At 42.4% G+C, this 12,361-nt stretch overlaps 3 protein-coding genes across 4 annotated transcripts; 2 read left to right on the top strand and 1 right to left on the bottom strand.

Annotated features, from left to right (window-relative positions):
* The first annotated feature begins 234 nt into the window (after nt 1-234).
* Nucleotides 235-6,299, top strand: gpkow (G patch domain and KOW motifs). The gene is made up of 11 exons (XM_040192321.2): nt 235-599; nt 834-1,003; nt 1,134-1,279; nt 2,484-2,590; nt 3,045-3,249; nt 3,376-3,508; nt 4,035-4,194; nt 4,365-4,485; nt 4,731-4,800; nt 4,934-5,019; nt 5,103-6,299. Exons 1-11 carry the CDS (start codon nt 409-411, stop codon nt 5,229-5,231), a joined length of 1,518 nt encoding a protein of 505 aa, XP_040048255.2. The 5' UTR covers nt 235-408; the 3' UTR covers nt 5,232-6,299.
* On the bottom strand, nt 5,388-9,132 carry pqbp1 (polyglutamine binding protein 1). 2 transcript variants are annotated; one of them, XM_040192323.2, is made up of 7 exons: nt 8,786-9,132; nt 7,227-7,294; nt 7,010-7,121; nt 6,441-6,541; nt 6,057-6,245; nt 5,905-5,962; nt 5,388-5,778 (listed from the first exon to the last, which is right to left on the bottom strand). In XM_040192323.2, exons 2-7 carry the CDS (start codon nt 7,291-7,293, stop codon nt 5,628-5,630), a joined length of 678 nt encoding a protein of 225 aa, XP_040048257.2. In that variant the 5' UTR covers nt 7,294; nt 8,786-9,132; the 3' UTR covers nt 5,388-5,627. The 2 variants fall into 2 exon arrangements, with proteins under 2 accessions (XP_040048257.2, XP_040048258.2); XM_040192324.2 differs by lacking the exon at nt 8,786-9,132 and adding an exon at nt 8,023-8,218.
* LOC120828762 (mitochondrial import inner membrane translocase subunit Tim17-B) lies at nt 8,509-12,307 on the top strand. Its single transcript, XM_040192327.2, has 6 exons — nt 8,509-8,926; nt 9,872-9,971; nt 10,057-10,120; nt 10,307-10,435; nt 10,517-10,627; nt 11,154-12,307. Exons 1-6 carry the CDS (start codon nt 8,802-8,804, stop codon nt 11,243-11,245), a joined length of 621 nt encoding a protein of 206 aa, XP_040048261.2. The 5' UTR covers nt 8,509-8,801; the 3' UTR covers nt 11,246-12,307.
* The last annotated feature ends 54 nt before the right edge of the window (nt 12,308-12,361 follow it).

The following is a 12,361-nucleotide window of genomic DNA, read 5'->3' on the forward strand; positions in this document are numbered from 1 at the left end:
CACAACCCAAATGAGCCCTAACACATTTTATTTTATTTTTATAACACACCCAGGATTTATTTTTAAAAGGAATACGGCCCATGAACGAATGAAAAATGCCCAAACATTTTATAAATGAACAAAAGACCAAATTCCGCAAGAAATTTTAAAGTTATTATTCATACCGCATTGCATTTATTGTTTTAACAAATTCAAACGTGTCATATATATAATGTATGCAGCAACCTAGACAGCACTGCTCACTTTCCTTATTATCACATTATGTATCAAATCCACACTGAACCAGTAACCAATTTTGATGCATTGTGGGAATTAAAGTATTTCTCTCAGACCTAAAGCAAACGCTTCTAGACAAATAGAACTACAACTACCAGAACCGCTTTCTCTTATTGCTGTTAGAGACAAACAATGATGGCGTCGCTCGGGGAAGATACGGGTTCCCCCAAGTCTGCTCCTCCTGGGGACGATGAAGAGAGAAAACCCATGGCCGTGTCCTTTGGTTTTACTAAAACAGTTAACAAATTCAAACCATCGACTGGCGAGTTTAGAAAAGATGACAGAGATTATTTGACCGGAATTGATGGCAAAGAATTGCAAAGGTAGGCTTCGTATGCTAATGCTAACTAGCATACCGGTACCATTTATAATACACATATTAGCATTAGCACAACGGTGAACGGCTAGGTTCCCATTCTAATAGCCAACCGTTAACTTATGATACATTGTGGGCACATGTGAAGTAAATATAAACGTTAAACAGTAACTAAACATTGTTTTAAAGTGGCCCTGACTGCCGCAGCTACCTCGCTAACGTTAACATCCCTGTGCTGCAGTACAAAACCCTCGGAGAAGCCCAAAGAGCTCATCATCCCTCTGATCCAGAAGAACCGCTGGCACCGACCGGACCAAGCGGTCCAGGCCGAGACCAGGGCCGTCAAAACACCAAAAAACACCGAAGACAATGACTCTGTGGAATCCCAGGCTGTCAAGGAGCTCATTGAAGGTATATACATTGAACTAGAATATAAGTGTGTGTATATATATTGTGTGTGTGCACCTGCTTGTTGGGAATGCCGAGGTCATCCTAACCTCTCGCACTAAACTCATTTGGCCTCTGTGATCCGGGCTTGCAGACTCACGGAGGCAGCTGGAGGAGTGGCAAAACGGCTCCCAGTCAGAAATCAACCCGAACCTCGCCATACCCCTGTTGATGCAGAACAAAGTGCCCGACGGCTTCGAGGATGGTGACCGCGTAAAGGTGGATCTACGACCTGAATCTGTAAGTATGGATACCGGCTGTGGGACAGAAACGCTATCTGATCCTTTTCCTAAAACCCTGTATAGGAAGACACGTGTTGGAAACAGTGTTCGTACGGTTTTCTCTTTGCTGCTTTGTTATTCCTGTATAATCACTCCAGGATCTTTCCATTGCAACTATATAGCGAAGTCTGGGAGCAAAAACGATGTAGAGTATTTCAATATATGCTTTATTTTTAAGTGCTAAGTGAAATGAATTATATAAAGAGATCAGGGAGATTTGCTTCAAGGTTTTAACAGAATAATACATTCAATAAGGTGTTGAACTAATGATCGTATATACTTTTATTTGATTAAGCTTTCTGCTGTTGACAGCTACAGTTTGCATAATAGTTGGTTGAATAGTAAATGACTTGTATGTCCTCAGTTAAATGTTAATTTCTTCTGGTGTCAGATGTGAAGATCACAATACAAACTGCTAGGGAAGCATTTCAGTGAGCACAGGAAAACACTTGACAGTACAACAAAAAAATGGTGGACTGGCTACTTTGACTGTGATTGAAATTTGAGTATGTGAAAGTGCTGACGGTCTAAACCCCCCCCCTCCCTCATGTGCATCCACAGTTGTGCGCATGCGTACCGATACGGCTAACTTTGTCAGTTCGGTAAACCTTGGGTGGCTGACAGGCGTCAACATTCTCCCCAGAGATACGCGCAGGCAACCAATCAGATGTCTTGTTGTTTTCATCGGAGGCCTCACCAGCCTCGTCACTGTCAGCCCTCAATCACCGCCGATGTGACTGTCAGAACGTGGGGAGTCAGGGGAAACGTGCTCGCTGCGCCCCCCCCCAGAGCTCACTTTAAATGCGGCCTGCTCTGCCAGTGCGGACTCTCAGCTCCCCCCTCAGAGGGAAGCCTTCTGTGAAGGGAAGAGATGAGCCGGGCCGGGCCGTCGCTCCGATGGGGGGGGGGGGGGGGGGCGCTGCCTGGTGACTCCAGTCGCTGAGTCTGACAGCCCGGAGCCAAAAGGCTGAGCAAGACTAGCATTCAAAACCGCTTCGCCCTGTCAGTCGCCACAGCAGCTTCTTTTTGTGTTTCTGAATTCAAAGATTACATAAGCACCTTGTTTAGCTCCGCTGCACACATCAATGCAGGCAGCGGTGTCTGGTTGTTTGAGCATTCAATGTATTTATCTTCAAAAAGATGATATGATGTGTGTTCGTCAGTCGACAGAGGCCGACTATGAGAGCATTCCCGTTGAGGCTTATGGACTCGCTATGATTAAAGGGATGGGCTGGAATAAAGAGGAAGGCATCGGACGCACCTTTAAACAGTGAGTAAAACAAGCGCTTTACTTTAACGTTGAATCAAGCAAAATATTCCCACGTCTTTAGCTTCAGCTTCTTAAATGTGAGGATCTGCTTCTTTTCTTAGTTGTATATATTTATAAACTGAATATATTTAGTTTAGTAATTTGGACCAAACAATATATTTTATTTAGATGGCACAAGTGAGCTCTTAGCATTTCCTACTGACAATTAGAAATTAACATTGAATCAATCTCAAAAATTAACCTGCTATCATTTTCTAGACTACAATTGTATAAAGAATGTATAGTAAATTATTATTTTCACGAGAAGCAATTGACAGGATCACACTTCTCTCTGTCCTCGAGTGGCCTCAGATAGAGGCTGACTAGCTTAGTGCTCCTCCAGCCTCTTTTACGTCGCGCACGTGTCCATCTTTTCCTTCATCCATTTGGTTCTGTTGTTCCCCGTCTACTCAAGACACGTGACGCCGATCGAACACGAGCTCCGTCCGAAGGGTTTGGGTCTCGGAGCCGATCGTTCAGCAATAAAGGACCTGGAGCCCACTAGGCACAAGCGTCCCCCCAAGCCCGGCGAGGAGCGAGAGAAGGAGGAGGAGCTGGTGATGGGTCCAGGCGGGTGCATTCTGGTGGAGTCGGGGGCGCATAAAGACATGTATGGCAAGGTAGCGTTGGTCTGAAATGTGTTGAATCCCGAAACCTAAAACAGGCAAACGTACAACAACCCGTTTTACTTTCTACGTATTGTTTCCTCTGAGTAATTCGGCCAAACCTTCACGCACGTGCTGCAGATCGAAGGCGTCGATGCCGACAACGCCCGAGTTGTGGTGAAGCTGGCCATCGGCGGCAGGTCTGCGACAATCAGCCAGTACGCTATCAAACTGGTCGGCCGCAAGGAGTACGACAAGAACGGCAAAGACCTCAGTGAGTAACTCAACGGGGGAAACGGAAATGATCTAGAGGCTGGCAGACCGGTTATAGGTTTTGTGTTTGAAGTAAATTATATTTCCTGAGATCAGTTTGCGTTTTGATTATAACTAGTAATATGTTGACAACCAAGTGTCATACAAATGATTTTTCAAGCGAAAATGTCCGAAGCCTCGCTCGCTGTTACTCCTTAAATAGGGATATTTGCTTGTTTTCAGCCTTCTATGTCAGCAAATGAAATCCATTTTTTGGTTTATTGGGCAAAGAAAACGTAAATGTTGCCGTGGGCTTCGCGAAAGTATTGATGGGAGTTTGTCTATTTTCTATTTCTATTCTCCTGTCATCAAACAATAATTGAGAAAAGTGCCGGATCAAATAATGAATCCATTAGTTAGTTGAAGTATTAAAAAATAAACACAAGTCAGCGATTCGGGCCAAAGCTCATATTTCTGTATTCTACGGGTCATACTTTCCCATATTTAACTTAACTGCATGCTAACCAGTTTTGTTTCCCCATAACTAGCTCGCCTCAGTCGAGCCCACAAGGAGAAGGAGAAGGAAAGGGAGCGACGGGAGGAGAAAGTGAAGCAAAGTAACGGTGACGAGGTGAACGACAAGTCTTCAGAAAGAGAGCGAGGAAAAGATGAGAGGAAGAGGAAACACCGAGAATCAAGTCAAGACAGGTAGGGTACCTGTCCAGCCCAAGATTAATACAAGCTTTTTGTTTCTTTTATTTGTTATTGAACATTTTATTTCACACATGTCACCACACTGCATTATTTCTCATTTCCATTCGTTGGTTAATGCTTTGTCCACATCTTCTTTTTTGAGTAAATATGCCTTTCCACCTTAGAGAGAAACCTCCGGTGAAAGAGGCCCGGCGAAAACCGGCTCCGCCCTCGTGGCTCCAGAGGGACCTGAAAGTTCGCTTTATAGACAAAGCTTTCAAAGGGGGAAAATACTACAACTCAAAGGTTTTTAATGCACCACCCACATATTGTATTTTAGAATATCTTGGTATCAACTTACTCAAGGCTCCTTTGGCTTGTGGAATTCTGTGGAAGTTATCTTGTTTGGAAATGATGAACCTCACCAGGCTTTTTTTAACACAGGTTTTAGTTATTTTTTGATTAAAATACTGATTGTCTATAGAAAAATGCCTCAGTATATTTAGCTGTAGTGTTGAAATAACACATGTTGGGTCTCCATCATGTTCTAGATGCGCGTGGAGGACGTCCTGTCACCGACTATGTGCGTGTGTCGAACTGAGGAGGGGAGACTGTTAGACGGTGAGTCTTCGGTGTCCCCTCAGTGACATTTAATATCTTCATGGTTGAAAAGCTGACCGCTATTCCAACAGTAGCTACCTCAATAGTCTTTTAATCGTCTTACAAACTCACGGCTCTTTATTTTCGATGGCAGATGTGAAACAGAACATGCTGGAAACCATTATTCCTAAAAGTGAAGATGATCCCATCATGGTGGTGCTGGGCGAGCACAGAGGACAGGTGAGCAGAGGATCGCGTCTCCTGCAGGACTCGTGCAGGCGGTGGTCACGCCGTTGCTAAGCGGCATGTGGTTGTGTGTTCAGGTCGGCCGTATTCTCCAACGGGACAAGAACAAGTGCAGAGCGACGGTCCAGCTCGACCGCAGCGAGGAGAAGCTGTTCACTCTGGATTATGACACCATTTGTCACTACGTAGGAGCAACAGACCGCTGATTCAAATATTAGTCCTTGTTAAAAAAATGTTGTTTGTGATGTTCAATAAGAATGGATTTTAAAGCATTGATATTTTGTAATAAAACGTTAAGAATTGGATTTGTTACAGATATTATAACGATCAACCACCGACCCACAAAGACAAGTTGCGCTGAGTCATTATAGGTGTTTAGATTTATTAGCAAGTCCACTAATGGCTTTAGTAACAACGACAAAGTCAATCATCAGGTCATATAAAAAAGTATTTACAACATTTCTACGTGTAAGAATGAAAAGCACTGCAGGTGTAAAAGCTCAGCGCTCGATTTCTGACATTTACACAAACGTTTCAGAATGAAAACAGAACTTGAGATCTCTCAGTCCGTAACTCTTTAGTCGTTTCCTCCGGAGCTCGACTTACTCCTTGGGTATCTGGTTAGCCGCGTTAGCCCGAAGCACGGCCCCCGGACTCGGGTAGGGCCGCTGCTGGAACAGGGGCCCCGCCGCTGTGGTGTCTGCACCCGTCTTCGCTTCGTTGCGCTTCGGCAGACCGGTGGACCACGTGCCCCTGTAAACGCAACGACGTTCGCTTTAATACATATGATAATAAAATAATAATTGAATATTTATTTCCTAACTTTATGGAACTGCCATAGTAAATCTCTGCAGTGCTACTTTATCATCACTGCTGTACCTTGGGGCATCAGAATAAGCACTTGGATCCATGGGGTCCATCTCGTCATCTTTTCTCCCTGAAAGGAAAATGAATATGCATCGTCCATTCATGTAAAAGAGCATCATTGACTTTGAATGCTTGTCTCGTTTGATGCCGATGTAAAGCATTACCTCTTTTGTTTTTGCTGTACGGCGCTGGTTCCTCTCTCCTCGGCTTTCTTCTCTCCCGCTCCCTCCCTTCGTCCCTCTCTCGCTCTCTCTCCCGTTCCCGTTCCCTCTCCCGTTCTTTTTCTCTTTCCCGCTCCCGCTCTCTCTCTAGCTTCTCAAACGGCCTCTCGATTCTTTCATCTCCTCCCTCAGCTGAATCATGAAAATAAAATAAAAGGCAATGGTCACAAAATAAAACCAAACAAACTCTAATCTCTGATTATTTGCTGAATGGTGATCAAACCAGCAATGATTTACATGTGATGCATCAGAAGTACACAACAGATCTCCATAGTGATTCCAACGTGCCAGTCATCAAAATGTTATAGAGGCTTTAAAATGTCACACCTCTTATTTTCTTGGCAGGTTTTGTTACCACTGAAGTTGCGTCATTCGGGGACAGCCAGGCCACCAAATCCGTCTCCACGTTCCAGTAATAAGGAAGGCCGCTGTGGATGGACAGGAGAGAAACTCAAAACAGTTGGATTGGCAAAAAAAAAAAAAAAAAGATCTTTGCATAGTTTAGTAGTATAATCATCGATGAAGTACAATGTATTTCTTTAACACAACACAAAGCAGCAGAGAAGCTCATCCTAAATGAATGCAGACAAAAAGCTATTGACAAAAAAGCTGAAGCTATTGTCTCCATAACTATTAAATAAACATGACAGAATAATAGAATAAGTTTCAACTTCAACAGTAAATGTTCATGGTCTCATTTTTATCCAATTACGGCAGTTTTCTCTTTACTACTAATGAACAAATCTTTCTCCAACCCCAAAATGTGGAACAAAATCCTCTAGATTAACGGAGCACAAACACACACAGATCCATGGTGACCTCTTTAAATCAGACATGTCAAATCCAGAATAAGGTCGACACGTCTGTGTAATCTGTTGGGAGAACTGCGTACGTACCAAGCCGGGTCAAACACTTTATACCAGTTCGGGGGAAGACTTTCCACTCTCGTCGCTTCATAATCCACGTTGTTGTCATCGTAATCTTCAGCAATAATCTCCTCATCTGCCTCTGGATGAATAGGAGGACAAAAGATTTGTTACGTGACACAAAAACAAAAATAAGTACGTAAAAAATGTGTGAACCCGGCGTTTTTCTCGTCCCGTGTATCGTCACCTTGGTCTGACGGTTTCACGATCCCTCTCTTGGCCAAGCGGGCCAGCAGTGCCGCGGGAAGAGGCATCCTGCAACAGAGAGAAGGGAGGCATTGCTCATCATGACGAGGCAACGAGACAGAACGCAGTCAATCACAACCTTCATCAGCTAGAAGCAGGAAAAACACGGATAACCGTCTCCGTTCTAAAGAATTACACTTACGCAATTACTGAAATTGATAAGTAGTTTCACTATTATCCAGTTTTCTTATGTTCTTAGATACATTTATTGTTCCCTGTGGCTGTGTTATCTTACCGGACTTGTGTGTGAGTTCGATACAATGGTGGAACAATAGATTGAATCTCCAAATTATTAATTTATTCACAGTCTTGGGTCGATATCTTTGACTTGTGCGGCAGTGAATTAAATATAAGGTTAGTTAGATTTTGGACTGGACAAGCAATAAAATGAAGTTATTGGGTCTTTAATACATCCACACACCAAACAATTGTTCAATTACCCAAAATGAATTAAGTAAATTAATGGGTTATTTGCACCTTTAATAGCAAAATGCATTTTTGGTCCCCCCCCCTCACCCTACACTATGATTCATTTCGATAGTTAATACTACGAATTCAGGTGGATTATTTTCTTTGGCTTTTAGTGTACGTACAATTAAAAACGTTATTAATAAAGTGGGCAAGCGTTATTTAATATTTCTAGAAAGGTCTCATTGTAAGAACCCGTCCTGTAATGTTAGTTATGAGCCACGGTGGCTCCGGTCAAACGTCAGCTAGGGAAGCTAAGCTAACGTTACCTTTTGCAGCTCGGGTTCGTCTTCTAAAAAGATCTGCATTTTTAATGAACCTCTTTATGCACAAGAAAACGTGTATTTTCATTAAATAGCAGCACCCCACGACCAGAAACTTTAGATGGAGCAGCTGAATGCGGTCAAGCCAGACTCCACTTTGAAAAACAGTCAGCCAGCCAGCCTGCACGTGCGCGCGTGTGCGAGGCATTACGGTAAAGGCGTGCAGGAACTGACTTCAAAATAAGAGCGATGCTCCAGTGAGCGTGATAAAACGCGTCACATTCATTCGGTTAGTCAGTCAATGCGTTGTTATTTTTTGTCTAGATTTTCAAAAGTGAAGCCCTTCAAAATCTCCTTCGTGAGCCAACTTCAAATCGCTTTCACAAGCCATTTTAACGTTATCTCTTTGTTAATTTAGTTTAATTTATTCATGTATCTATTTGTTTATGCGACGATATTGATGTATAAATGAATTAATCTATCATGTAGACCTATTAACTGATTCACTAAATGAATGTGATATTTCTTATCACGTTTACTGGAACGTAGCTCTTATTATGTAGTCAGTTCCTACACGCTCTTACCGTAATGCCTCAATCACACGCGCACCGCGGAAGAGCCTGCGGGCTGGCTTGACCGCGGTGGTAACTGGTTGATTAAATATCAAAGAAACGCACAGACCTGTGCACATATACCACCAAAACTACACCAACACTAAAGAGTTCACTTAAAAACAAAACTGAAAGAATGGGAATCTATTTCTCATTACCTTTGCTTTTTTTAGGATGATCGCCTCTCTAATCTGTGAGTGGACACGACTTTCCACAACGGCACACGGCGCGCACAATGATGACGTAAGCACCGCTCTCTTCACAGCAACAAACATGGAGGAATATGCCCGTGAACCTTGGTGAGATTACCTTTTTTTTTAATATAAACATTTCCTTTCTTTGTACATTAAAACATGTTGACCTCGGAAATAGCTTTTATTTTCAATTCGAGGTTCAAGTTGTTTTGCGGTCAAACGCAGAGGCAGTGTGCGCTAGCCGGCTAGCTTAGTGGAGGCTCAGGGATATAAAGAGATAAAGCTGCATTCAGTTACACGGCTTCTGCTCTGAGCTCCTGCAACCTCTGACATGAATGAGTCTGTCTAAAGGACAGCTGACCAGATGGACCACATGAACAAAATATAATTCACACTTCAGCTTCTTTTTTTTAAAAATGTGTGCATTTGATCAAATTTGACCCACTGAACACAGAGAGAAAGACGACACATTATAGTTAATGACAGGGGACCACGGCTAAAGTATTACTGGTAGGGGCCTTTCCAGAATCCCTGGCTATGAATGTTCAAACAAACAAATTGTAACTTTTAATAGAAAATATGAAATGCAGCTGTTGCAGAAAAATAAAATTGTTATTAAAATAATTCTGTGCATATTTGTTTGTACTTTAGTTGGACTAAAATAATCAACCATGTTTCTTTTTGTAGAGCAATTTATTCATCAACAAAATATGACAGAAAATACTAAAGAATACACCCATTGGATGTTTTTCAATGCGCAACAATCGCAGCAAGTGATCTTTTCCAATTGTTTTACAGTCTATTAATCAGCAGGTTCAGTGCCACGAAGGTAATGATTTGAAGGCGGCTTCAGTTAAACTCTGAAGCAGCTGCTCAAATAACTGACAACCATTGCTGTAGCACATTGCGAATTCTGTCAGTACCAATCTTCTCTCCATGATAAACTATTTGAATGCGATTCCAGTGTGGAAAATTGACGCATTGCGTGTCAAAGCCAATGTCTGTTGTTTTTGTATGTTTTTATCTTCACTTCTTAATGCATCCCTCTAGTCCCTGGAGAATAGTGGATGACTGTGGAGGCGCTTTCACCATGGGTGTCATTGGAGGAGGGGTGTTCCAGGCGATCAAGGGCTTTCGTAACGCCCCGGCAGTGAGTCCACGTCATCATTTGATCATCACATGCTACAGCAATAGGTTTTTAAAGGCAGCATTGAACAGTGATCTAATGTTTTTAGGGTGTCGGACACAGACTGAGAGGAAGCGCAAATGCAGTGCGAATGAGAGCTCCTCAGATCGGAGGTGAGGACGTCTCCTTTTGAAACCACGAATTGTTCCTCCTGGAGTCCTGTTATGCACACGGGAAATGATGGAATCCAATACTATCACTCCCAATGTACATTAAATGATTTACCTGCACAAGGGTTTGTTTATTTTGGTCCAGTTGGATCACTTACTTTGCCTTTAATTATTATTATTGGTGTTCAGGTAGCTTCGCTGTGTGGGGGGGGCTCTTCTCCACCATCGACTGCGGGTTAGTTCGCTTGAGAGGGAAAGAGGATCCTTGGAACTCTATAACAAGTGGAGCACTTACTGGGGCCATCCTGGCAGCACGCAGTAAGAGGCGGCCTATATATCACAATTACGTGAGCACATCAAATTAACTGTGATTTAATCAATTCAGTGTTTTTCCCCCAGGTGGGCCGTTAACTATGATGGGCTCTGCCATGATGGGCGGGATTCTGCTCGCTCTAATTGAGGGATTTGGGATCCTTCTGACCAGATATACAGCAAAGCAGTTCCAGAACTGTAAGTGAAGCTGATTGAGTTTTTCGCAAATTACATTTTCCGTGGCTGTTATCAATATTTTTATATTAAGTAAAGGGCCTCTTAAACGGATATGAATCCTTTCCTTTATTCATTTCTGTATTTCTATGAATAACTGCTGAAATCTAGAAAAGGAGGCACTAAGGCTGAACATCTCACTGTGGAGCCAGAAGTCTCGGTGCAGCTACGCGTATTAGATGCAACACTTTTTTTTGAAAATCATGCAGAGGCACGGACCGATTTCACAGCAGACATTTTTACCTGGTGTAGCGGAAAACGCAAAGGTGTCACTGATAACGATGGCTCAGTTCCATCCACGACAATGAGACCGAGCGATAACCACAAACTGAAGGAGTTCAGTAATTATGCCATTTTATTTTGAACACATATGGTTTTTCCATTCTGACATTACCGAAATACCTTCCATGCTAAAAAAATCATGTATGAATAATATTTACACCATGAATGAAAAGGTTACTGCTATTAAATCCCTTCTGGTTTTCTACAGCTATTCCATTCGCAGAAGATCCCAGTCAGCTGCCTCCGAAGGATGGAGGTCAGCAGCAGCAGCCTCGGGGGGCAGAGGGGGGGTTTCAGTAGAGCATCCGGGACCAGCTGTGGACACAGAGAGTCAAACCAGAGAGAGGGGAGGACCCGGATGTGGAGATGTTGGTCTCCATGGTGGTTGTCAAGAGTAGTTGCACTATGCACGTATTACCTCAGGGGCAAAATACTGTGAGTTCATTTATTTCTGTGTATTTTCTGAAGTGAATGCTTGTAACAAACCTCATGTTTGCATTGCAACATTTTCTTAGAGTTAAATGTGAAATTCTGAAATGTGGATGAGAATTAATTGTATTTCTTAACATGTAGGTGGCAGCTGTATTTAAAAAAAATAGTTTGACATTACAATGATTTGCTTTGATGCAGAGAGTAAGATGAGAAGATTCTCTCTTTCACGTCCCTTTAGGTTTTTAACCAGGTGCTCTGACTTGCTGCAGTCTTGAGTGTGCATCTCTCTTTTTATGTAATCCTGAGCAAGAAACCAAATTTCACAAGATAATACAACTATCCCTGTAGGCTTTCAAATATATGTGCACAGATTTGTAAGTAATTTGTTAATGACTGCGAGGAGGAAAGGTAGAGCAACACAACAAACGAGGCGTCAGTGAGGTTTTAATCTCAGAGGCGTGTGTTCTGGCAACCTGAAGTCTTAAATGATGTGTCTTCTGTGACAATCAATGCAATGAACAGAAAATGTGTTTATATAATGTGTGCACTCAAGATGTGTCTCAGCTCAACGAAAATCTAATGCCACCCTTTGTTTGCATTATCACTTAATATGGTTTTGCCTCACCGGGCAGCTATTACTGTCAATCTTTGTTGGGTCGTTATTAACTATTAGAAGGGTGAGAAATATGGATGAGTTCCCAAAGAAACGATGGCTTGAATTACTTGCACCGCACTTTGATCGCTGCATTATCCATCAAGCAACCAAGCACTTTTTCTTAAAGCATATCCCACAGGACGGCAGTTGGTTGTGTGTTTTACAGTCAAACTGTGTATAGAAAGGATGTTTATTGTATGTTTTGTCTTATTACATTCATCTTGCAAAAGCGGTTGAAAGAAAAACAAATAATAAAGGCATCAAATGTTCTTTAATACTTGGTCTGGATGGTATTTTTTTTAAAGTTGCCATAGATTTGCAAAGCTTAA

This window comes from Gasterosteus aculeatus, chromosome 2, assembly GCF_964276395.1.
Source record: "Gasterosteus aculeatus chromosome 2, fGasAcu3.hap1.1, whole genome shotgun sequence".
NCBI lineage: Eukaryota > Metazoa > Chordata > Actinopteri > Perciformes > Gasterosteidae > Gasterosteus > Gasterosteus aculeatus.